The sequence below is a fragment of the Salmo salar genome, chromosome 11 (assembly GCF_965601325.2).
Source record: "Salmo salar chromosome 11, fSalSal1, whole genome shotgun sequence".
Taxonomy (NCBI): domain Eukaryota; kingdom Metazoa; phylum Chordata; class Actinopteri; order Salmoniformes; family Salmonidae; genus Salmo; species Salmo salar.
This window is the reverse complement of record NC_138301.1, coordinates 27,522,914-27,547,500: the sequence shown is the minus strand read 5'-3', so window position 1 is coordinate 27,547,500 and position 24,587 is coordinate 27,522,914. Positions and strand designations below refer to the sequence as shown.

Here is a 24,587-nt window from a genome sequence, read left to right as displayed (position 1 = left end):
AAAATAGTAACACAAGGAATAAAATAAACTACACAAGAATGGAGCTATATACAGGGAGTACCAGATCAATGTGGAGCTATATACAGGAAGTACCAGTACCAGATCAATGTGGAGCTATATACAGGGAGTACCAGTACCAGATCACTGTGGAGCTATATACAGGGAGTACCAGTACCAGATCAATGTGGAGCTATATACAGGGAGTACCAGTACCAGATCACTGTGGAGTTATATACAGGGAGTACCAGATCAATGTGGAGCTATATACAGGGAGTACCAGTACCAGATCAATGTGGAGCTATATACAGGGAGTACCAGTACCAGATCAATGTGGAGCTATATACAGGGAGTACCAGTACCAGATCAATGTGGAGCTATATACAGGGAGTACCAGTACCAGATCAATGTGGAGCTATATACAGGGAGTACCAGTACCAGGTCAATGTGGAGCTATATACAGGGAGTACCAGTACCAGGTCAATGTGGAGCTATATACAGGGAGTACCAGTACCAGGTCAATGTGGAGCTATATACAGGGAGTACCAGTACCAGGTCAATGTGGAGCTATATACAGGGAGTACCAGTACCAGATCAATGTGGAGCTATATACAGGGAGTATCAGTACCAGATCAATGTGGAGCTATATACAGGAAGTACCAGTACCAGATCAATGTGAGGCTATATACAGGGAGTACCAGTACCAGATCAATGTGGAGCTATATACAGGGAGTACCAGTACCAGGTCAATGTGGAGCTATATACAGGGAGTACCAGTACCAGGTCAATGTGGAGCTATATACAGGGAGTACCAGTACCAGATCAATGTGGAGCTATATACAGGGAGTACCAGTACCAGGTCAATGTGGAGCTATATACAGGGAGTACCAGTACCAGATCAATGTGGAGCTATATACAGGGAGTACCAGTACCAGATCAATGTGGAGCTATATACAGGGAGTACCAGTACCAGGTCAATGTGGAGCTATATACAGGGAGTACCAGTACCAGGTCAATGTGGAGCTATATACAGGGAGTACCAGTACCAGATCAATGTGGAGCTATATACAGGGAGTATCAGTACCAGATCAATGTGGAGCTATATACAGGAAGTACCAGTACCAGATCAATGTGAGGCTATATACAGGGAGTACCAGTACCAGATCAATGTGGAGTTATATACAGGGAGTACCAGTACCAGATCACTGTGGAGTTATATACAGGGAGTATCAGTACCAGATTAATGTGGAGCTATATACAGGAAGCACCAGTACCAGATCACTGTGGAGTTATATACAGGGAGTACCAGATCACTGTGGAGTTATATACAGGGAGTACCAGTACCAGGTCAATGTGGAGCTATATACAGGGAGTACCAGATCAATGTGGAGCTACATACAGGGAGTACCAGTACCAGATCAATGTGAGGCTATATACAGGGAGTACCAGTACCAGATCAATGTGAGGCTATATACAGGGAGTACCAGTACCAGATCAATGTGAGGCTATATACAGGGAGTACCAGTACCAGATCAATGTGGAGCTATATACAGGGAGTACCAGTACCAGATCAATGTGGAGCTATATACAGGGAGTACCAGTACCAGATCAATGTGGAGCTATATACAGGGAGTACCAGTACCAGATCAATGTGGAGCTATATACAGGGAGTACCAGTACCAGATCAATGTGGAGCTATATACAGGGAGTACCAGTACCAGATCAATGTGGAGCTATATACAGGGAGTACCAGATCAATGTGGAGCTATATACAGGGAGTACCAGTACCAGATCAATGTGGAGCTATATACAGGGAGTACCAGTACCAGATCAATGTGAGGCTATATACAGGGAGTACCAGTACCAGATCAATGTGCAGAGGTATGAGGTATTTGAGGTAGATAAAGTGGGTAAAGGGACGAGCCATCATGATAGATAATAATAATAATAATAAGACTAAAATATAGAACAGAGTAGCAGCAGCATATGATGAGTTTAAAAGTGTATATGTGTTTATGTGAATGTGTGTGGGTTTTGTGTTGGAGTGTCAATGTAGTGTATATGAGTGAGTGTGTATATGGTGTGCATATATATAGTCTAGTGAGTGTGTGTGTATATATAGTTTAGTGAGTGTGTATATGGTGTGTGTGTGTATATATATTCTAGTGAGTGTGTATATATATTCTAGTGAGTGTGTATATATAGTCTAGTGAGTGTGTATATATAGTTTAGTGAGTGTGTATATGGTGTGTGTGTGTATATATAGTCTAGTGAGTGTGTATATATAGTCTAGTGAGTGTGTATATATAGTCTAGTGAGTGTGTGTATATATAGTCTATTGAGTGTGTATATATATTCTAGTGAGTGTGTTTATATAGTCTAGTGAGTGTGTATATATAGTCTAGTGAGTGTGTATATATAGTCTAGTGAGTGTGTATATATAGTCTAGTGAGTGTGTTTATATAGTCTAGTGAGTGTGTATATATAGTCTAGTGAGTGTGTATATATAGTCTAGTGAGTGTGTATATATAGTCTAGTGAGTGTGTATATATATTCTAGTGAGTGTGTGTATATGGTGTGTATATATATTCTAGTGAGTGTGTATATATAGTCTAGTGAGTCTATATATATAGTCTAGTGAGTGTGTATATATAGTCTAGTGAGTGTGTATATATAGTCTATTGAGTGTGTATATATAGTCTAGTGAGTGTGTATATATAGTCTAGTGAGTGTGTATATATATTCTAGTGAGTGTATATATAGTCTAGTGAGTGTGTATATATAGTCTAGTGAGTGTGTATATATAGTCTAGTGAGTGTGTATATATAGTCTAGTGAGTGTGTATATATAGTCTAGTGAGTGTGTTTATATAGTCTAGTGAGTGTGTATATATAGTCTAGTGAGTGTGTATATATATAGTCTAGTGAGTGTGTATATATATAGTCTAGTGAGTGTGTGTATATATAGTCTAGTGAGTGTGTGTATATATAGTCTAGTGAGTGTGTATATATATTCTAGTGAGTGTGTATATATAGTCTAGTGAGTGTGTATATATAGTCTAGTGAGTGTGTGTGTATATGGTGTGTATATATAGTCTAGTGAGTGTGTATATATAGTCTAGTGAGTGTGTGTATATGGTGTGTGTATATATAGTCTAGTGAGTGTGTATATATAGTCTAGTGAGTGTGTGTATATATAGTCTAGTGAGTGTGTATATATAGTCTAGTGAGTGTGTTTATATAGTCTTGTGAGTGTGTATATGGTGTGTGTGTGTATATATAGTCTAGTGAGTGTGTATATATAGTCTAGTGAGTGTGTTTATATAGTCTAGTGAGTGTGTATATATAGTCTAGTGAGTGTGTTTATATAGTCTAGTGAGTGTGTATATATAGTCTAGTGAGTGTGTATATATAGTCTAGTGAGTGTGTATATATAGTCTAGTGAGTGTGTATATATAGTCTAGTGAGTGTGTATATATAGTCTAGTGAGTGTGTATATATAGTCTAGTGTGTGTGTATATATAGTCTAGTGTGTGTGTTTATATATTCTAGTGAGTGTGTTTATATAGTCTAGTGAGTGTGTATATATAGTCTAGTGAGTGTGTGTATATATATTCTAGTGAGTGTGTTTATATAGTCTAGTGAGTGTGTATATATATATAGTCTAGTGAGTGTGTATATATAGTCTAGTGAGTGTGTGTATATATAGTCTAGTGAGTGTGTGTATATATAGTCTAGTGAGTGTGTGTATATATAGTCTAGTGAGTGTGTATATATAGTCTAGTGAGTGTGTATATATAGTCTAGTGAGTGTGTATATATAGTCTAGTGAGTGTGTGTGTATATGGTGTGTATATATAGTCTAGTGAGTGTGTATATATAGTCTAGTGAGTGTGTGTATATGGTGTGTGTATATATAGTCTAGTGAGTGTGTATATATAGTCTAGTGAGTGTGTGTATATATAGTCTAGTGAGTGTGTATATATATTCTAGTGAGTGTGTCTATATAGTCTAGTGAGTGTGTATATATAGTCTAGTGAGTGTGTGTGTATATGGTGTGTATATATAGTCTAGTGAGTGTGTATATATATTCTAGTGAGTGTGTTTATATAGTCTAGTGAGTGTGTATATATAGTCTAGTGAGTGTGTATATATATTCTAGTGAGTGTGTTTATATAGTCTAGTGAGTGTGTATATATAGTCTAGTGAGTGTGTATATTCTAGTGAGTGTGTATATATAGTCTAGTGAGTGTGTGTATATATAGTCTAGTGAGTGTGTCTATATAGTCTAGTGAGTGTGTATATATAGTCTAGTGAGTGTGTGTGTATATGGTGTGTATATATAGTCTAGTGAGTGTGTATATATATTCTAGTGAGTGTGTTTATATAGTCTAGTGAGTGTGTATATATAGTCTAGTGAGTGTGTATATATAGTCTAGTGAGTGTGTTTATATAGTCTAGTGAGTGTGTATATATAGTCTAGTGAGTGTGTATATATAGTCTAGTGAGTGTGTATATATAGTCTAGTGAGTGTGTATATATAGTCTAGTGAGTGTGTGTATATATATTCTAGTGAGTGTGTATATATAGTCTAGTGAGTGTGTATATATAGTCTAGTGAGTGTGTTTATATAGTCTAGTGAGTGTGTATATATAGTCTAGTGAGTGTGTTTATATAGTCTAGTGAGTGTGTATATATAGTCTAGTGAGTGTGTATATATAGTCTAGTGAGTGTGTATATATAGTCTAGTGAGTGTGTATATATAGTCTAGTGAGTGTGTATATATAGTCTAGTGAGTGTGTATATATAGTCTAGTGTGTGTGTATATATAGTCTAGTGTGTGTGTTTATATATTCTAGTGAGTGTGTTTATATAGTCTAGTGAGTGTGTATATATAGTCTAGTGAGTGTGTGTATATATATTCTAGTGAGTGTGTTTATATAGTCTAGTGAGTGTGTATATATATATAGTCTAGTGAGTGTGTATATATAGTCTAGTGAGTGTGTGTATATATAGTCTAGTGAGTGTGTGTATATATAGTCTAGTGAGTGTGTATATATAGTCTAGTGAGTGTGTATATATAGTCTAGTGAGTGTGTATATATAGTCTAGTGAGTGTGTGTGTATATGGTGTGTATATATAGTCTAGTGAGTGTGTATATATAGTCTAGTGAGTGTGTGTATATGGTGTGTGTATATATAGTCTAGTGAGTGTGTATATATAGTCTAGTGAGTGTGTGTATATATAGTCTAGTGAGTGTGTATATATATTCTAGTGAGTGTGTCTATATAGTCTAGTGAGTGTGTATATATAGTCTAGTGAGTGTGTGTGTATATGGTGTGTATATATAGTCTAGTGAGTGTGTATATATATTCTAGTGAGTGTGTTTATATAGTCTAGTGAGTGTGTATATATAGTCTAGTGAGTGTGTATATATATTCTAGTGAGTGTGTTTATATAGTCTAGTGAGTGTGTATATATAGTCTAGTGAGTGTGTATATTCTAGTGAGTGTGTATATATAGTCTAGTGAGTGTGTGTATATATAGTCTAGTGAGTGTGTCTATATAGTCTAGTGAGTGTGTATATATAGTCTAGTGAGTGTGTGTGTATATGGTGTGTATATATAGTCTAGTGAGTGTGTATATATATTCTAGTGAGTGTGTTTATATAGTCTAGTGAGTGTGTATATATAGTCTAGTGAGTGTGTATATATAGTCTAGTGAGTGTGTTTATATAGTCTAGTGAGTGTGTATATATAGTCTAGTGAGTGTGTATATATAGTCTAGTGAGTGTGTATATATAGTCTAGTGAGTGTGTATATATAGTCTAGTGAGTGTGTGTATATATATTCTAGTGAGTGTGTATATATAGTCTAGTGAGTGTGTATATATAGTCTAGTGAGTGTGTGTATATGGTGTGTGTATATATAGTCTAGTGAGTGTGTGTATATATAGTCTAGTGAGTGTGTATATATAGTCTAGTGAGTGTGTATATATAGTCTAGTGAGTGTGTATATGGTGTGTGTATATATAGTCTAGTGAGTGTACGTAGGGTTAGTGCAAGGTAGAGTCAGTGCAGATAGTTTAGGTATCATTAATTTACTATTTAGCAGTCTGGCTATTTAGCAGTCTTATGGTTTTGGGGTAGAAGCTGTCTCAGAGCCTGTTGGTCTGAGAGCCGATGCTCCAGTACGATTGCCGGACGGTAGCAGAGTGAACAGTCTATGGCTTGGGAGTCTTTGGCAATTTGTCAGGCCTTCCTCTGACGCCGCCTGATATAGAGGTCCTGGCTGGCAGGGAGCTCGGCCCCTGTGATGTACTGAGCTGTCCGCATCACCCTCTGTAGTGCTTTGAGGTCAAGGGCGGTGCATTTGCCATACAGAGAGGTGATGCAGCCAGTCAAGATGCTCTCAATAGTACATCTGTAGAACATTTGGAGGATCCGAGGGCCAATGCCAAATCTTTTCAGCCTCATGAGGGGGAAGAGTTGCTGCCATGCCCTCTTCACGACTGTATGCCTGTGTGAGAACCATGTTAAGTCCTTAGTGATGTGGACGCCAGGGAACTAGAAGCTCTCAACCCGCTCCACAACAGCCCTGTCAACATGGATAGGGGCGGCCTCTCCCCTATTTCCCCTATAGTCCACAATCAGCTCCTTGGTCTTACTGACGTTGTTGTCCTGGCACCACACTGCTAAATCTCTGACCTTCTTCCTGTAGGCTGTCTCATCGCCGTCCATGATCAGGCCTACCACTGTCACGTCGTCAGCAAACTTGGTGATGGTGTCGGAGTTGTGCGTGACCACGCAGTCGTGGGTGAACAGGGAGTACAGGAGGGGACTAAGCACACACCCCTGAGGGGCCCCGGTGTTGAGGGTCAGCCAGGATCCAGTTGTAGAGGGAGGGGTTCAGTCCCAGGGTCCCTAGCTTGGTGATGAGCTTGGAGGGGACTATGGTGTTGAACGCTGACCTGTAGTCTATGAACAGCATTCTCACATAGTTGTTTTCCCTCCTGTCCAGGTGGAAGAGGGCAGTGTGAAGTGCAATTGTGATTGCTTCATCTGTGGATCTGTCAGGGGGGTATGCAAATTGGAGTGGGTCTAGCGTGTCTGGGATGATGGTGTTGATGTTTGTCATGACCAGCCTTTCAAAGCACTTCATAATTACAGATTTGAGTGCTACAGGGCGATAGTCAATTAGGAAGATTACATTGGAGCTCTTGGGAACAGGGACAATGGTGGTCAGCTTGAAACATTTGGGGATTACAGACTGGGACAAGGAGAGATTGAAAATGTCCGTGAAGACACTTGCCAGCTGGTCTGCGCATGTTCTGAGAACACGCTGTGGTATTCCGGCCTTGTGATTGCATTCCACCTTCCTCCTATATTGTCCTTCTGCATGTTTGATGTCTTGTCGGAGGTCAGAGCAGGCTTTCTTGTATGTGTCCATGTCCTGTCCCTTGTAAGCAGTAGCTCTAGCCTTTAGCCCAGCGTGGATATTGTCTGTAATCCATGGTTTTTGGTTTGGATACGTTCTTATAATCTATGCACTTATTGATGAAGCCTGTGACTGTTGTGGTAAACTCCTCAATGCTATCGGATGAATCCCGGAACATATTCCAGCCTGTACTAGAAAAACAGTCCTATAGCCTCGCGCCAACCACTTCCATATCCAGGGCATCACTGGTACTTCCTGTTTGAGCTTTTGTTTGTAAACAGGAAGCAGGAAAATGGAGTCATGGTCAGATTTGCCAAAGGGAGGACGAGGGAGGGCCTTGTATGCATTTCTGTTGGTAGAAAAAAAAGTGGTCTATAGTTTTAGTGCCATTAGTGGCACAGGAGACGTGGTGGCAGAAGTGAGGTAGGACGGTTTTAATTCTCCACCCAACCACTTGTTTGTTTATGGCCCCATACAGTTGAGTGCCAGAGTGGTGTTGGCTTGTGGATCGATGTAGACAGCTGTGATAATTACAGATGAGAACTCCCTTGGTAGATAAAAGGGTCTGTAGCTCACCATGAGGTATTCTATATCAGGTGAGCAAAAGCTAGAGATTTCCTTCACACTGGAAGCAGCACACCAGTTGTTATTTATGAAAAAAACACACTCCTTCTTTCGACTTCCTCGAAGCTGCCGTCTGATCCTGCCACTGCATGGAGAATCCACTGAGTACTACGTGTATGGCGTCATCATCCAGCCACGTTTCAGTAAGACATATTGCAGCTTTTCAAGTCTCTCTGATTGGATACTCTCGAATGAATTCTTGAGTGACTGGACATTTGCCAATATTCACTGGCTTCTCATTCTGAAGCCAGGGAAGTCAGTCTGAAGTCAGTGTTTCTTATGTCTAATTGGCAACTGTCAAAATGTACTTTGAGAAGATCAGTCATCTGCCACCTGTGTTATGATCAAATTCATAATTCATTTTGGTATAAATGGTTATATTATGACAAGCTATAGTTTGATTGGCGTAGTGCCACTGGGAATAGATTTCCTGTCTGGTGAATCAGGTTCTGTACACAACAGTGACTCAGCAGTAATGGATTATGTCTGCGTCATCAACCCCAAGCTGAACTGAGTCTCTCTAACATCATTATGTCAACAGTGGTGGTGGTGAGGTAAGATGGCCTCCCTGGCCTGTCTGTCTGAGACAGATTATCTCTGCTCTTAATACTGCATGGGAATCTGCTGACTGGAATAACGATGCTTTGTTTTGTCTATGTAATCATACATTTCACATAGATTTATGAATTGCTGATGAATACAGTATGGCATTTCTCTTTAATTTACAGTTGAATGTATACTGTAGTTTTTAGCATTTTTGAGGTATGAGTGTTAAACAATTTAGATTCCAAAAATACTGTGCATCTCCCAGCATAATTTGGCCCATGTGGTCACAAGCCTTCTCTGAAGGATGTACACTGTACAGTTACAGCATGGTTTGTGGTGCCACCAAATGTTTAGACGGATCTCAAGCCCGTTTTGGTCCCGTGAACATCTCTGTTTATTACATGAATGACTGGTGCCACTGTGGCAGCCACTCGACGGCGAGGTACATTCTGTCCATAGCCCTTTTATGGGGTAATCCCATCCTGACATTGTGTAGATAGTCTGTCCTCTGTCTCGCTCTAGAGAGAGCCTATTGTGTAAACAGATGCCGAGTCACAGTGTGGGTGCAGCCAGGTCAGGAGTGGTGTGCCCACTCTGTGTGTGTGTGTGTGTGTGTGTGTGTGTGTGTGTGTGTGTGTGTGTGTGTGTGTGTGTGTGTGTGTGTGTGTGACCACAGCAGTTGATTAGTACCCTCCAGTGCGTCAGAAGCCAGGGAAACATATCATCATCCCAGCAGGGTGTCATTACTCTGCTTCAGTTGATTGGGGCCAGAGCACTGAGACATCAGTCAGTCCAGCCCTAGAGCTGGGCCATACAGACAATATCCATATCGCGATAAATTGCCTGAATTCATGTGATAACGATAAATATATCAATAGTATATAACATTAATGTGCACCACAGTATATTTTTTCATATTACCCTTAAAACTACTATTACTAGTCTGTAGCCATCTATTGCCTAATTAACAATCACACATATTAGTAAACTTATTTCATTTCAAACTTCATATTTCTCTAGTATAGGCTACTTATCGTAATGAACAATATCAGCAAAATGCCTGCGATAAGTGTATCGGTATGGTCGGTCTCAATAATTTTCGGTTTATGGTCCCAGCTATACCCAGGCCTGTTATTGTATTCATCAGCTCTGATAATACATAGGGAGGGAAGAGGGAAGAGCCCAGTCTGACTGGACTTTCATTTTCAGTATGACATGACAGAATGCACTGATGATCTCACTAAAATGGTTCATAAATAGGCAATAAATGATGAACCCCTTTTAACAAAACAGATACCTTTTAACAAATACATTTAGCACAGTTTAAGGTTGGCCTTCAAGGTGTTCCTCCAGTTTATAGGATTCTCTTCCATCATTGAGATGCTGAAGTGTAGATTTAGTGTAGTCTCTTTTAACAGACACTAGCTCTGTTGTAAGACTCATTCTCGTCTTTCACTGCAAGTCTTTTCCCTCATGCCTTTCCACACCATCTGGCTCTGTTTTCGTTTTTAGTGCCGTTCCTTCGTTTTCTCACAACCTTTTCAGACCCAGCTGAAATGTTATTCTCAGAGCACGTCTGGATGGACATGGGCAGGGGTGTTATACAAGTTTTTATACTCGCTGGCTGGCCCTTTTCCAAGTGACATCAGTGAAAGCAGTGCTGTGCGAGATTCCCGTCAGTATGTAGTGGGAAAACCCAAAGGTCTTTGTGCAACACCTCTGAAATGTTGAGTGAACATTTCTACATCAACAGTCGCAATGAAAGGAATTGAGAATGAAGTTCAGTGATACCTGAGAGGAGGAGGAGGAAGAGGAGGAGGATGTCCCACTCCTCTCCTCCCCTTCGCCTCCCGCAGCAGACAGCCTGCATACTCCGGCCATGACTCACCACTAGCAGCCCAGTGTCCGGGAGTCTCGGCACAGTGCCGTTGGTCAGGGGCCAGCGGGGGCCGCCGGGGCCCTGGGCCAACAGTAACTGTTTAAAGAGACAGTACATTTGGGCATTGTAGCAGCCAGCTGAGAGTGACCTTTAACCTGGCACCTGCATGACTTACCTGAGCTACACCACGGGGAGCCTCTCTCCTGCCCCCCAACTCCCTCTCCTGCCCCCCTTCATCTCACACAGACTCTGGCCTGAAGCCCCTCTGGCTTTGTCTTGTCTAGACAAATACCTTCCTTCTCCCTGAACCTCAACAGATCCTTCTGAACAGCTGCTGCTGTTATCTTAGACCTTAATCTGTTTTCTTAATGTCGTCACACAGAGAAGGAGAACCCGTACGAGGACGTGGACCTGAAGAGGAGGAGTTTGGGGCGGAAGAACCGCTTGGTACCAGAAAGCAACCGGACCTGGACCTCCCAGAAACTCAACTCAGCTCCTCAGGTAACCCAGCTAGCTAGCAGAACTGAGATATTTTCCTCCCTCAGACTGGAGTTAGATCTCTGAAACCTGGACAGGATCCTCCAATAATCTTATTTCACAGCCTGATTTCTCATTATTTGCGCTACAGAGGCCTTTTGATGTGTTGAATCCTGGTGGAGTTCCAGTAAAATACTGTCAGTCTGCCTGGAAATGTAGGTTTGGCTCTGCTGCTTTAATATGGATGGGCACTGTCTCGTCGTAGGAAAGATGATTTAGAATTTCCTTGTGTTCAACTGGGAATGAGGTCACTGTGCGGTGAGGAAAATATCTTGTATTATTGGGTACGGTTACTTATTGTCATGACAAAAACCTTAGTCAATCCCAGACCAAACCAGGATCCATTGCTTCATCATATGGGGCCTGGTCAGAAATAGTGCACTATAAAGGGAATAGGTTGCCATCTGGGGCACAGCCTCAGTATTGTCCTCTCTCTCCCCCTCCACAGCTGCCCTCTCAGCCCAGTAGCCAGTCCCTGCGCCTCTCTGGTCCCACAGACAAGAAGAGTCACCGGGCATCCCGCCTGTCCAAGCGACACAGCCATGATGACATGCTGCTGCTGCCGCCCCAGCTGGGGGTCTCTCCCTCCCCCTGCTGCCTGCTGGATGACAGCCTGAGCAGCGCCAGCGACACCCTGGCCTCCCGTAGGCACCGGAGGATCCCCAAGGTACAATATAAAACACTCCAGGCTGTAGGAATGAACCTGTTCTGTCCATGAGGATCTCCTCAAGGACTATTCTATTCTTGCAAGTCATGTATCTACGGGGCCATGCATCTACCTGAAAGGCAAAATGAAGATGGATTTGCTATAGACTATACAAATGTCATTCTTTAGAATAATTCCTAAATGTGTCCGAAACTATTTGCTGATTCTGTTCATACTCTGTTTTAAACACAAGGCATATCCCAGGGATAGTTCTGGACATGCAGAGAGAGAGAGAGAGAGAGAGAGAGAGAGAGAGCACTGAGAAGGATTTTATGTCTTTCTCTTCCTCCTCCCACACACTGAATGGAGCCAACTTTGAAGAGCTTCACCACAGGAGACCAGATAGTCCTCTACAGTCGGTTGTACACACACTGAGCTTCCCCTTTTCTCTCACTGTTTACAGATGGTCCAGAGAATCAACTCCATTTACTCTACCAAGAGAGGGAAGAAGAGGCTGAAGAAGCTGTCCTTGTCTAATATTGAGACGGCATCTCTGAGAGGTACATAGGGGCTCCTCCCTTCCTTCTCTCCATCCACTGTCTGGATCAGGGAGTAAATATTTGTCTCCCCCACCCACATAGTGTCCCAGTCATCTCATCTGTATGGCATAAACATACAGTTGTAGAGTTGACCCCTGACCCTAAACAAACCTTTTTTCTCTCTCCGATCTGTTTACAGATGACAACAGCGAGAGTGAGAGCGACTCTGATGACAGGTTCAAAGGTGAGAGGTCACAGTATGCAGTTGAAGCTCAGTCCCTGGAGAACAATGGTGCACTTGGTCTATAGCTGTCTGTTTCTGCACAGACAGAGGATTTGTCTCACTCACAGCAGATACAACAAGCGCACATGTCTCTGTTAGTTTTGACAAGTCGGTGTTTGGAACAAGACATCGATCAAGTGACCAAAGGGACCACTGAAAGGCAAAATGAAGATGTAATGGATGTGCTATAGACTATACAACTGTCATTCTTTCGAATAAATACTAAATGCACTGTGTCCGAACTCGTTGCTGATTCTGTTCATACTCTGTTTTAAACACAAGCCATCTGGGATGACAGTTATGGTGAACTATAAGGTTTGTATTTCTCTCTAATCTGTGTTTAGGTTGTTATGTGTTGGACTGTGTGAGGATAAACATGTGTGAGTATAGAGGTTTAATCAGTGTGTTGAAACCCAGCTAACGTTTTAAATCCGGTTAAGTTTTGGTTCCCAGAATGCTTTTGGTAGGTTAGAGATAACAATCATTTAACCTCCATTTGTTTGGTTTTCAAAGCATTTTGTGATATAAAAAAAAATCATTCCAGGAACATCCTGGCAACTTTTCAGGGGGAAGTTCCTTGAATGTTTGATTTCCTTTTACATCGTAACAGGGTTTTGGAAACATCATGTTTAACTAAATATGTTCCAATAATGTTTGGAGAACATTCTCTCGTTATGTTCTCTCTCAACCTAAGGGGAATCCAATGGTAACATTTCATTAGTTATGGGAATGTATCTTGTTAGCTGGGAAGTGAATGTTGGACTGTAAGCTCTTTGTCAGACTGTGTGGTTTGTAGTGCATTATTAGCTGTGAGTGCGGTCAGTTGTGTGTAGTACACAGTATTTGCGATATGCATTTTGTCAATACAACCCTGTACTGCAGGTTGAACTGTCCATATCCCTCTCTCTTCTCTCCCCAGCTCACACCCAGAGGCTGCTGAAGCTGCAGTCAATGCTGCGGCGGGCCCCTAGCTACCGCACACTGGAGCTGCAGCTGATTGAGTGGCAGGAGAGGGAGCTGTTTGAGTACTTTGTGGTGGTGTCCCTCAAGAAGAAGCCCACCAAGAACTCCTTCTCTCCCGAAGTCACCTACCAGTTCCCCAAGGTAAGGGAACAACCAAACTGGGCCCCTTGGTCATGGGTCAGACAGCAGTGTCAAGTCCCTTAAGTGAGAGAACGGATTTAAACAGTAAGGGGTCCTGGTCGATAACTGTTTCTTCTGAGACATTACTCACTGGACCTACAGAAGTATGTATGCTGAGAGCTGTGATATATGGAGGTCGGAGACCCTTACCAATGTTGTTTGCATGTTGAAATAGAATTGGAAATGGCTCATTTTCATACAGAACAATATTGATTTCGGTGGTCAAAAACGTCAGTATTATTTAATCTACTTTTAGTAGCCATTATGGCCACTTTAGTCCAGCACATACAGTTACGCGAATGCAGCAAGAAGCCAAGGTAAGTTGCTAGCTAGCATTAAACTTATCTTATAAAAAACAATCAATCATAATCACTAGTTAACTACACATAGTTGATGATATTACTAGTTTATCTAGCCTGTCCTGCGTTGCATATAATCGATGCGGTGTGCATTCGCGAAAAAGGACTGTCGTTGCTCCAACTTGTACTTAACCATAAACATCAATGTCTTTCTTAAAATCGATACACAAGTATATATTTTTAAACCTGCATATTTAGTTAATATTGCCTGCTAACATGAATTTCTTTTAACTAGGGAAAATGTGTCACCTCTGCAACAGAGTCAGGGTATATGCAGCAGTTTGGGCTATTTCTTCCTAACAAAGACAGCCAACTTCGCTAAACGGGGGATGATTTAACAAAAGCGTTTTTGCGAAAAAGCACAATCGTTGCACGACTGTACCTAACCATAAACATCAATGCCTTTCTTAAAATCAATACACAGAAGTATATATTTTTAAACCTGCATATTTAGCTAAAAGAAATCCAGGTTAGCAGGCAATATTAACCAGGTGAAATTGTGTCACTTCCGTTCATTGCACGCAGAGTCAGGGTATATGCAACAGTTTGGGCCGCCTGGCTCGTTGCGAACTAATTTGCCAGAATTTTACGTAATTATGACATAACATTGAAGGTTGTGCAATGTAACAAGAATATTTAGACTTAGGGATGCCACCCGTTAGATAAAATACGGAACGGTTCCGTATTTCACTGAAAGAATAAACGTTTCGTTTTCGAGATGATAGTTTCCGGATTAGACCATATTAATGACCTAAGGCTCGTGTTTCTGTGTGTTATTATGTTATAATTAAGTCTATGATTTGATAGAGCAGTCTGACTGAGCGGTGGTAGGCACCAGCAGGCTCGTAAGCATTCATTCAAACAGCACTTTCGTGTGTTTTGCCAGCAGCCCTCCACAATGCATTGCGCTGTTTGACTTCAAGCCTGTCAACTCCCAAGATTAGGCTGGTGTAACCGATGTGAAATGGCTAGCTAGTTAGCGGGTGCGCGATAATAGCGTTTCAAACGTCACTCGCTCTGAGACTTGGAGTAGTTGTTCCCCTTGCTCTGCATGGGTAACGCTGCTTCGAGGGTGGCTGTTGTCGATGTGTTCCTGGTTTGAGCCCAGGTAGGAGCGAGGAGAGGGACGGAAGCTATACTGTTACACTGGCAATACTAAAGTGCCTATAAGAACATTCAATAGTCAAAGGTATATGAAATACAAATCGTATAGAGAGAAATAGTCCTATAATTCCTATAATAACTACAACCTAAAACTTCTTACCTGGGAATATTGAAGACTCATGTTAAAAGGAACCACCAGCTTTCATATGTTCTCATGTTCTGAGTAAGGAACTTAAACGTTAGCTTTCTTACATGGCACATAATGCACTTTTACTTTCTTCTCCAACTCTTTGTTTTTGCATTATTTAAACCAAATTGAACATGTTTCATTTTTTATTTGAGGCTAATTTGATTTTATTGATGTATTATATTAAGTAAAAAAATTGTAAGTCGCTCTGGATAAGAGCGTCTGCTAAATGATGTAAATGTAAAATTAGTGTTCATTCAGTATTGTTGTAATTGTCATTATTACAAATAAATGGCAAAAAATCGGCAGATTTAATCGGCATCGGCTTTTTCCCCCCCCCCCCCCCCCTTAATAATTGGTATCGGCGGTGAAAAATCATAATCGGTCGACCTCTAGTATTGATGCACCATCCAAAATGTAATTAATAACTTCACCATTCACAAAGGGATATTTAATGTCTGTTTAATTTTTTACCCATCTACCAATTTGTGCCCTACTTTACGAGGCATTGGAAAACATCCCTGGTTTTGTGGTTGAAATTCACTGTTCGACTGAAGGACCTTACAGATAATTGTATGTGTGTGGGTACAGAGATGAGTAAGTCATTCAAAAATACTGTTAAACACCATTTTTGTCCATGCAACTTTGTGAGTTGTTAAGCACGTTTTTACTCATGAACTTGTTTAGGCTTGCCATAACGAAGGGGTTGGATATTTATTGACTCAAGACATGTAAGCTTTTAATTTGAAATTTATTTGTAAACGTTTCAAAAAATATAATTCCACTTTGATATTATGAGGTATTGTGGGCCAGTGACACAAAATCTAAATGTAATCCATTTTAAATTCAGGCTGTAACACAACAAAATGTGGAAAAAGTCAAGGAGTGTGAATACTTTCTGAAGGCACTGTAGATGCAGATATTTCTGAAGAGTAGGGCCATGGCCGTAACATACGGGTTGAGGGAGTTTTGAGAGTTTATTGACAGTAAGTGGTGTAACCAGGAAACGGTTTCTATGGTAGTTAAGTGTTTACTTAAAGATCTCTTTTTAAGTTATTAAAGATTTGGTTCAGTGATAGAATCCCCTGGGAGATATGTTGGTTCTCTGCCAGAGAAAAGCCTGACCCAATGACGTTGGGGGGGAGAGGGGGTAGAGAGGGGGGTTGGGGTGATAAGGGGAGGAGGCGCTGACCCTGTGTGGGAGAATGCTTAGGCTGGTCATTTATTCTTACTGTAGGGGACGTTTTTGGGGACCCTGTAAAGAGGACAGACTCAGTAGACTGTAAGCGTCTGGGTCTGTTTCTGACTGAGGCGTTTCCTGTTCCTTTCTTGTCTCGTCTCACAGCTAGAGAGGCCCACCAAGCTGATGAGGGAGGCAGAGCAGAGACTCAAAGCCATCCCCCAGTTCTGCTTTCCAGATGCCAAGGACTGGACCCCAGTGTCTGAATACAGCAGGTACAGTACAGATTACTGTACAACCCCACTGCATCACGGAGGAAAGCTCACCACCACACTGTTGACCTATTAGTCCCATTCCTTGCCTGAACCAGATGGGTACTAATCAGTTGTGATGCACAAGTGTTTCATATATAGATTAAGGTAAAAAAAAAATGAACAAATCGATAGTATGATTAGACGTGTAAATATCAACGAGTAAAATTAGGAAGAAAACATAAAGATGTGTGGTGGTGCTCCTGACAACGTGGGTCCCTAAAACAGCCTTCTCTCTCCGCCACAGAGACTGTGCTACTTCACCAACCCTGAAGTGTGAATGAGATCCAACACTATGTTTCCTTTGATCACTGTTCAATCTCTACAATCTGTATGCTGGTTTGACTATAACAGAGACTGTGTGTGTGTGTGTGTGTGTGTGTGTGTGTGTGTGTGTGTGTGTGTGTGTGTGTGTGTGTGTGTGTGTGTGTGTGTTTGTGTTTGTGTTTCGGTACAGTGAGACCTTCTCATTCATGTTGACTGGAGAGGATGGCAGCAGGAGGTTTGGGTACTGCAGGCGTCTGCTGGTAAGCAAGCCACCATTAGTTCACTGGTCTCTGTTCTGTTCACACCCTGCTGAGCCAGCCCTGTTTGTTTTGACAAGGTTTTTTTCTTTCCTGTGGGACCATTGAGGTGTTATTGCGTCACCAAGCTGGGTGTGAATAGGAGAGAAAGTAAATAAAGTGAATTTTAATGTCCGTATGTAACAAAGCTTGGTTGTTTTTGCCTATCAAAATGGTCGGGAAGAATCCTAGTAAATCTGGACTCCTTCTGTTTCATGAGAGTTTCTCAGGAGAAGAATGACGAAAAACAAACCATGAAATGTCTAAGTTTGTCATTGTAGAGCACACCCCGCCAGTAAAGGTGTCTAGTCATTTGATGTTTTATGATGAGCCCACAGTTCAGAAAGTATGGCTGTGTGGGATGTTGTGCTTGCTGTGATTTGTTTTTAATGTCACTGTTATGCCCAAGAATGTGTACATTCACAAAGTGTGTATGTTTTGTAGGGTTTGTCAGTGTGTTTTAGTAGCCTACTGTATTTGTGTGTCACGTAGACCGAGATGGGGGCCATTCTTAAACTCAGTTCTGACTGTTACTAGTTGCTGACATTAAGTAGCTGTAGATCAGACGACTCGTGGTGCTGTGAGAGAGGTGAGTTTCCTCCTCTCCGGTAACCCAGCTCCTTCCTTCCCTGGTGGAAGTCTAAGGAGTTGGCATGAACAACACATTCCTAAGGACTTTAACCAAGTTCCACATGCTTGATTTAATCATCCATTTGGAGAAAGCAGAGGAGAAAATTGCATACCTAATATGGACAAGTGGATTTCGGGATTTCTTTATATGTATGCACGTGTTAATTCGTGTGTGTGTGCACGTGCGTATATGTGTGTGTGTGTTAGATGGATAGATCCAGGAGGCCTGGTTGGCTCCAGAGTAGATTGGTCTGTGATTGTTTAGTGTGGAGGGTAGAGGTATTCATTAACTGTGTAGAGACTGCAGCACCTGTGTTTAGTTTACAATGGGAAGCCTCAGTCTCTCCAGATGAAATGCGTCCATCTCCAGCAGCTGAAAGACCAGATGTATAAATATTTGTTCAACCACAGCTGATTGTGAACTAACCTGGTACTTTATCTGAATAAAATCAAGTACAGTTTGTGTGTATGGTAGTGTTTCAGTATATTCTCATTGATGTTGCATTATAAACCTAACCAAGTATCTTATCTTAGTATCTATTGCCACATTACTGTCTGTGTTACCTTACAAGCCTCTCTTCCCCAGTGACTGACGAGACTCTTAATTTGTGCCCCTGTTCCAGCCGAGTGGGAAAGGGCCTCGCCTTCCTGAGGTGTACTGTGTCATCAGCCGACTGGGCTGTTTCCACCTGTTCTCCAAGGTGAGTTCATGCTTACACACACACACACACACACCCTAGTGTAGCCGTCGTCGCGGTTACCTGTCTCTGAGCCGAGCCGAGGCCAGTGTTCCCAGGAGTGAACTAGTTGAGGCTGTGCCAGCATTTCCACTCTAAGGCATCCTGTCCAGCATAAACCTTATTTTCTGTTTTTCTCTCTCTGATTTCCCAGTTAAATAGTTTCCTTCACTTGTTCGTTCCTGAGTTGAGCTAACATGAAACAGAGTGCTCATTGTGTTTAAGTACTCCATGCCTTATCTGCCTCCTCATGAATCCTCTATGAACAGTGTATTTGAAGTGAATAAGGCCTGTGTTCAGGGAAACAATTAAGAGGTAGTAGACACATCTAATGAATGAAAATAACTTTTTATTACTGTGTCGTGAGTGTTAAATTGTGCCAAAAAACTGTCAGTGAGTTTCATTTCATATTCATTTAAGGCCAAAAGGATGCATAAATACAATAGATTGTTTCTGTCTTGTGACAGCACAGGCATCTCAACAGTGAAGGTTGAACAGTCCTCATACAGGTGGCGGTGTAGGTCTCAGAAGGCACCGTTTTGAGGGCTTGAGACCTGCGTAGGTGAGAGAGGAAATGTTTTCCAAGGAGTTTGAAGTGCTTTTCTAGTTAAGGCGAGAAAGATGGGAGTGTTTGATTTCACTGGAAACAGAGGGTGTGTGGGGAGTGGAGAGGATATCATATGACCCTGAATGTGAGTGTGTCTCCAACAAACTTTCCAGACAGGAGTAGACAGGTCTGACACAGACAGACACATGGGCATATTGGGTGGGATTTTCCTTTGCTATTTTCCATATATATCAGACAGCCACAAAATAAATTCATACTGTATTTGTCAAAAGGGGCAAAGGTAGCCTGGTTCCAGACAATAGCAGGAGCTCCTTCAGACAGCAACACGCTACCATTTCCATTCCATCAACACTGGCCATATTGACTGAATGTACTTGGTCTTGGTCTATTACTAGACTCTCAATCTACATCCCAAGTGAAACATTATTCCCTCTTTAGTGCACTACCTTTGACCACGGTCCGTAAGGCACTATATAGGGAATTTGGGACTTTCTGTTTGAAATATTGAGTGTTGTCTGCAGTGTGGTCTGACACTCAACCCCCTGTCCTGTCCTGTGTGGTCTAACACTCAACCCCCTGTCCTGTGTGCTGTGTGGTCTAACACTCAACCCCCTGTCCTGTCCTGTGTGGTCTAACACTCAACCCCCTGTCCTGTGTGCTGTGTGGTCTAACACTCAACCCCCTGTCCTGTCCTGTGCTGTGTGGTCTAACTCTCAACCCCCTGTCCTGTCCTGTCCTGTGTGGTCTAACACTCAACCCCCTGTCCTGTGTGCTGTGTGGTCTAACACTCAACCCCCTGTCCTGTGTGCTGTGTGGTCTAACTCTCAACCCCCTGTCCTGTGTGCTGTGTGGTCTAACTCTCAACCCCCTGTGCTGTGTGGTCTAACTCTCAACCCCCTGTCCTGTGCTGTGTGGTCTAACTCTCAACCCCCTGTCCTGTGTGCTGTGTGGTCTAACTCTCAACCCCCTGTGCTGTGTGGTCTAACTCTCAACCCCCTGTCCTGTGTGCTGTGTGGTCTAACTCTCAACCCCCTGTCCTGTGCTGTGTGGTCTAACACTCAACCCCCTGTCCTGTGTGCTGTGTGGTCTAACTCTCAACCCCCTGTCCTGTCCTGTGTGGTCTAACTCTCAACCCCCTGTCCTGTCCTGTGCTGTGTGGTCTAACACTCAACCCCCTGTCCTGTCCTGTGCTGTGTGGTCTAACTCTCAACCCCCTGTCCTGTCCTGTCCTGTGTGGTCTAACACTCAACCCCTGTCCTGTGCTGTGTGGTCTAACTCTCAACCCCCTGTCCTGTCCTGTGTGGTCTAACACTCAACCCCCTGTCCTGTGCTGTGCTGTGTGGTCTAACACTCAACCCCTGTCCTGTGCTGTGTGGTCTAACTCTCAACCCCCTGTCCTGTCCTGTGTGGTCTAACACTCAACCCCTGTCCTGTGCTGTGTGGTCTAACTCTCAACCCCCTGTCCTGTCCTGTGTGGTCTAACTCTCAACCCCCTGTGCTGTGTGGTCTAACTCTCAACCCCCTGTCCTGTCCTGTGTGGTCTAACTCTCAACCCCCTGTCCTGTGCTGTGTGGTCTAACACTCAACCCCCTGTCCTGTCCTGTGTGGTCTAACTCTCAACCCCCTGTCCTGTCCTGTCCTGTGTGGTCTAACACTCAACCCCCTGTCCTGTCCTGTGTGGTCTAACACTCAACCCCCTGTCCTGTGCTGTGTGGTCTAACACTCAACCTCCTGTCCTGTGTGGTCTAACTCTCAACCCCCTGTCCTGTGCTGTGTGGTCTAACACTCAACCTCCTGTCCTGTGTGGTCTAACTCTCAACCCCCTGTCCTGTGCTGTGTGGTCTAACACTCAACCTCCTGTCCTGTGTGGTCTAACTCTCAACCCCCTGTCCTGTGTGCTGTGTGGTCTAACTCTCAACCCCCTGTCCTGTCCTGTCCTGTCCTGTGTGGTCTAACACTCAACCCCCTGTCCTGTGTGCTGTGTGGTCTAACTCTCAACCCCCTGTCCTGTGCTGTGTGGTCTAACACTCAACCCCCTGTCCTGTCCTGTGTGGTCTAACACTCAACCCCCTGTCCTGTGCTGTGTGGTCTAACTCTCAACCCCCTGTCCTGTCCTGTGCTGTGCTGTGTGGTCTAACTCTCAACCCCCTGTCCTGTGCTGTGTGGTCTAACTCTCAACCCCTGTCCTGTGCTGTGTGGTCTAACTCTCAACCCCCTGTCCTGTGCTGTGTGGTCTAACTCTCAACCCCCTGTCCTGTGCTGTGTGGTCTAACTCTCAACCCCCTGTCCTGTGCTGTGTGGTCTAACTCTCAACCCCTGTCCTGTGCTGTGTGGTCTAACTCTCAACCCCCTGTCCTGTGCTGTGTGGTCTAACTCTCAACCCCCTGTCCTGTGCTGTGTGGTCTAACTCTCAACCCCCTGTCCTGTGCTGTGTGGTCTAACTCTCAACCCCCTGTCCTGTGTGCTGTGTGGTCTAACTCTCAACCCCCTGTGCTGTGTGGTCTAACTCTCAACCCCCTGTGCTGTGTGGTCTAACTCTCAACCCCCTGTCCTGTGTGCTGTGTGGTCTAACTCTCAACCCCCTGTGCTGTGTGGTCTAACTCTCAACCCCCTGTCCTGTGTGGTCTAACTCTCAACCCCCTGTCCTGTGCTGTGTGGTCTAACTCTCAACCCCCTGTCCTGTGCTGTGTGGTCTAACTCTCAACCCCCTGTCCTGTGCTGTGTGGTCTAACACTCAACCCCCTGTCCTGTGCTGTGTGGTCTAACACTCAACCCCCTGTCCTGTGTGCTGTGTGGTCTAACTCTCAACCCCCTGTCCTGTGTGCTGTGTGGTCTAACTCTCAACCCCCTGTCCTGTCCTGTGTGGTCTAACACTCAACCCCCTGTCCTGTCCTGTGTGGTCTAACACTCAACCCCCTGTCCTGTCCTGTGTGGTCTAACTCTCAACCCCCTGTGCTGTGTGGTCTAACTCTCAACCCCCTGTCCTGTCCTGTCCTGTGTGGTCTAACACTCAACCCCCTGTCCTGTCCTGTGTGGTCTAACTCTCAACCCCCTGTGCTGTGTGGTCTAACTCTCAACCCCCTGTCCTGTCCTGTGTGGTCTAACTCTCAACCCCCTGTCCTGTGTGCTGTGTGGTCTAACACTCAACCCCCTGTCCTGTCCTGTGTGGTCTAACACTCAACCCCCTGTCCTGTGTGCTGTGTGGTCTAACTCTCAACCCCCTGTCCTGTGTGCTGTGTGGTCTAACTCTCAACCCCCTGTCCTGTGTGCTGTGTGGTCTAACTCTCAACCCCCTGTCCTGTGCTGTGTGGTCTAACTCTCAACCCCCTGTCCTGTGCTGTGTGGTCTAACTCTCAACCCCCTGTCCTGTCCTGTGCTGTGTGGTCTAACACTCAACCCCCTGTCCTGTCCTGTGCTGTGTGGTCTAACTCTCAACCCCCTGTCCTGTGTGCTGTGTGGTCTAACACTCAACCCCCTGTCCTGTGTGCTGTGTGGTCTAACTCTCAACCCCCTGTCCTGTGTGCTGTGTGGTCTAACACTCAACCCCCTGTCCTGTGTGCTGTGTGGTCTAACACTCAACCCCCTGTCCTGTCCTGTGTGGTCTAACACTCAACCCCCTGTCCTGTCCTGTGTGGTCTAACTCTCAACCCCCTGTGCTGTGTGGTCTAACTCTCAACCCCCTGTCCTGTCCTGTGTGCTGTGTGGTCTAACTCTCAACCCCCTGTCCTGTCCTGTGTGGTCTAACACTCAACCCCCTGTCCTGTCCTGTGTGGTCTAACTCTCAACCCCCTGTCCTGTGTGCTGTGTGGTCTAACACTCAACCCCCTGTCCTGTCCTGTGTGGTCTAACTCTCAACCCCCTGTCCTGTGCTGTGTGGTCTAACTCTCAACCCCCTGTCCTGTGCTGTGTGGTCTAACTCTCAACCCCCTGTCCTGTGCTGTGTGGTCTAACACTCAACCCCCTGTCCTGTGCTGTGCTGTGTGGTCTAACTCTCAACCCCCTGTCCTGTGTGCTGTGTGGTCTAACTCTCAACCCCCTGTCCTGTGCTGTGTGGTCTAACACTCAACCCCCTGTCCTGTGCTGTGTGGTCTAACACTCAACCCCCTGTCCTGTGCTGTGCTGTGTGGTCTAACTCTCAACCCCCTGTCCTGTGCTGTGTGGTCTAACTCTCAACCCCCTGTCCTGTGCTGTGTGGTCTAACACTCAACCCCCTGTCCTGTGTGCTGTGTGGTCTAACTCTCAACCCCCTGTCCTGTGTGCTGTGTGGTCTAACTCTCAACCCCCTGTCCTGTGCTGTGTGGTCTAACTCTCAACCCCCTGTCCTGTGCTGTGTGGTCTAACACTCAACCCCCTGTCCTGTGTGCTGTGTGGTCTAACTCTCAACCCCCTGTCCTGTGTGCTGTGTGGTCTAACACTCAACCCCCTGTCCTGTGTGCTGTGTGGTCTAACTCTCAACCCCCTGTCCTGTGTGGTCTAACTCTCAACCCCCTGTCCTGTGCTGTGTGTAGATCCTGGATGAGGTGGAGAGGCGGAGGGGGATCTCTGCAGCCCTGGTCTACCCCTTCATGAGAAGTCTGATGGAGTCACCCTTCCCAGCGCCGGGGAAGACCATCAAAGTCAAGACCTTCCTGCCTGGAGCAGGGAATGAGGTTGGAGACACATCAGCCCTTGGTTGCTAAGGTTCCATCAAAGAAGGATGATGCATGAAGATAGTGCGATGTATGCTTAATTGAGCATGACCTGTGACCTCTGTGAATGTATGACTGGTTGTGACCCAAGGTTGTGACCCCAGGTGGTGTTCTTCTCCCCAGGTCATTGAGCTGAGGCGGCCCATGGACTCCAGACTGGAGCATGTAGACTTTGACAGTCTCTTCAGCTGCCTGAGCGTGCGTCAGGTGGTGCAGGTCTTCGCCTCCCTGCTGCTGGAGCGCAGAGTCATCTTTGTGGCTGATAAACTCAGGTGAGCGACAAGACTCTTATTGTTAGTAACCCTTCTAGTAATAAGTAAAGATGGAGAGAGAACTGAATCTCCTTGTCATGGGAAGCTGTCCTTGACTAATGGTCATGCCCTGTTAGAGGCAGGTGGGGATTGTTGAAACTTGTAGTTGTTAGAGGATGGTTACTTGTGCCAAGTGAAATGCTCAATAATACCTTTTAGAGGCAGTGTTTTGTTAAGGTTTTTCTGAAACGTTAAGGGCTGTTGTCATTGTTAGATAAGGGTTGAAACTACAGTATTTACAGAGAAATCTGATACTTAGAGCTCTCATCGCCTGCTCATATTGTAGTGTAAGGTTATCTCCCGACAAAGATCTGAACCCTC

The 24,587-nt window shown here is 44.1% G+C and overlaps 1 protein-coding gene across 3 annotated transcripts in view; it reads left to right on the top strand.

Annotated features, from left to right (window-relative positions):
- The window catches only part of st5 (suppression of tumorigenicity 5), a 90,390-nt gene that overhangs the window by 45,371 nt on the left and 20,432 nt on the right, over positions 1-24,587 (top strand). For all 3 annotated transcript variants that reach the window (NM_001173687.1, XM_045688846.2, XM_082957536.1), the window contains 10 exon segments: positions 10,863-10,981; positions 11,466-11,684; positions 12,127-12,223; positions 12,402-12,446; positions 13,405-13,589; positions 16,624-16,733; positions 17,227-17,296; positions 18,586-18,663; positions 23,776-23,916; positions 24,079-24,227. In NM_001173687.1, the coding sequence (NP_001167158.1) occupies positions 10,863-10,981; positions 11,466-11,684; positions 12,127-12,223; positions 12,402-12,446; positions 13,405-13,589; positions 16,624-16,733; positions 17,227-17,296; positions 18,586-18,663; positions 23,776-23,916; positions 24,079-24,227 (1,213 nt within the window).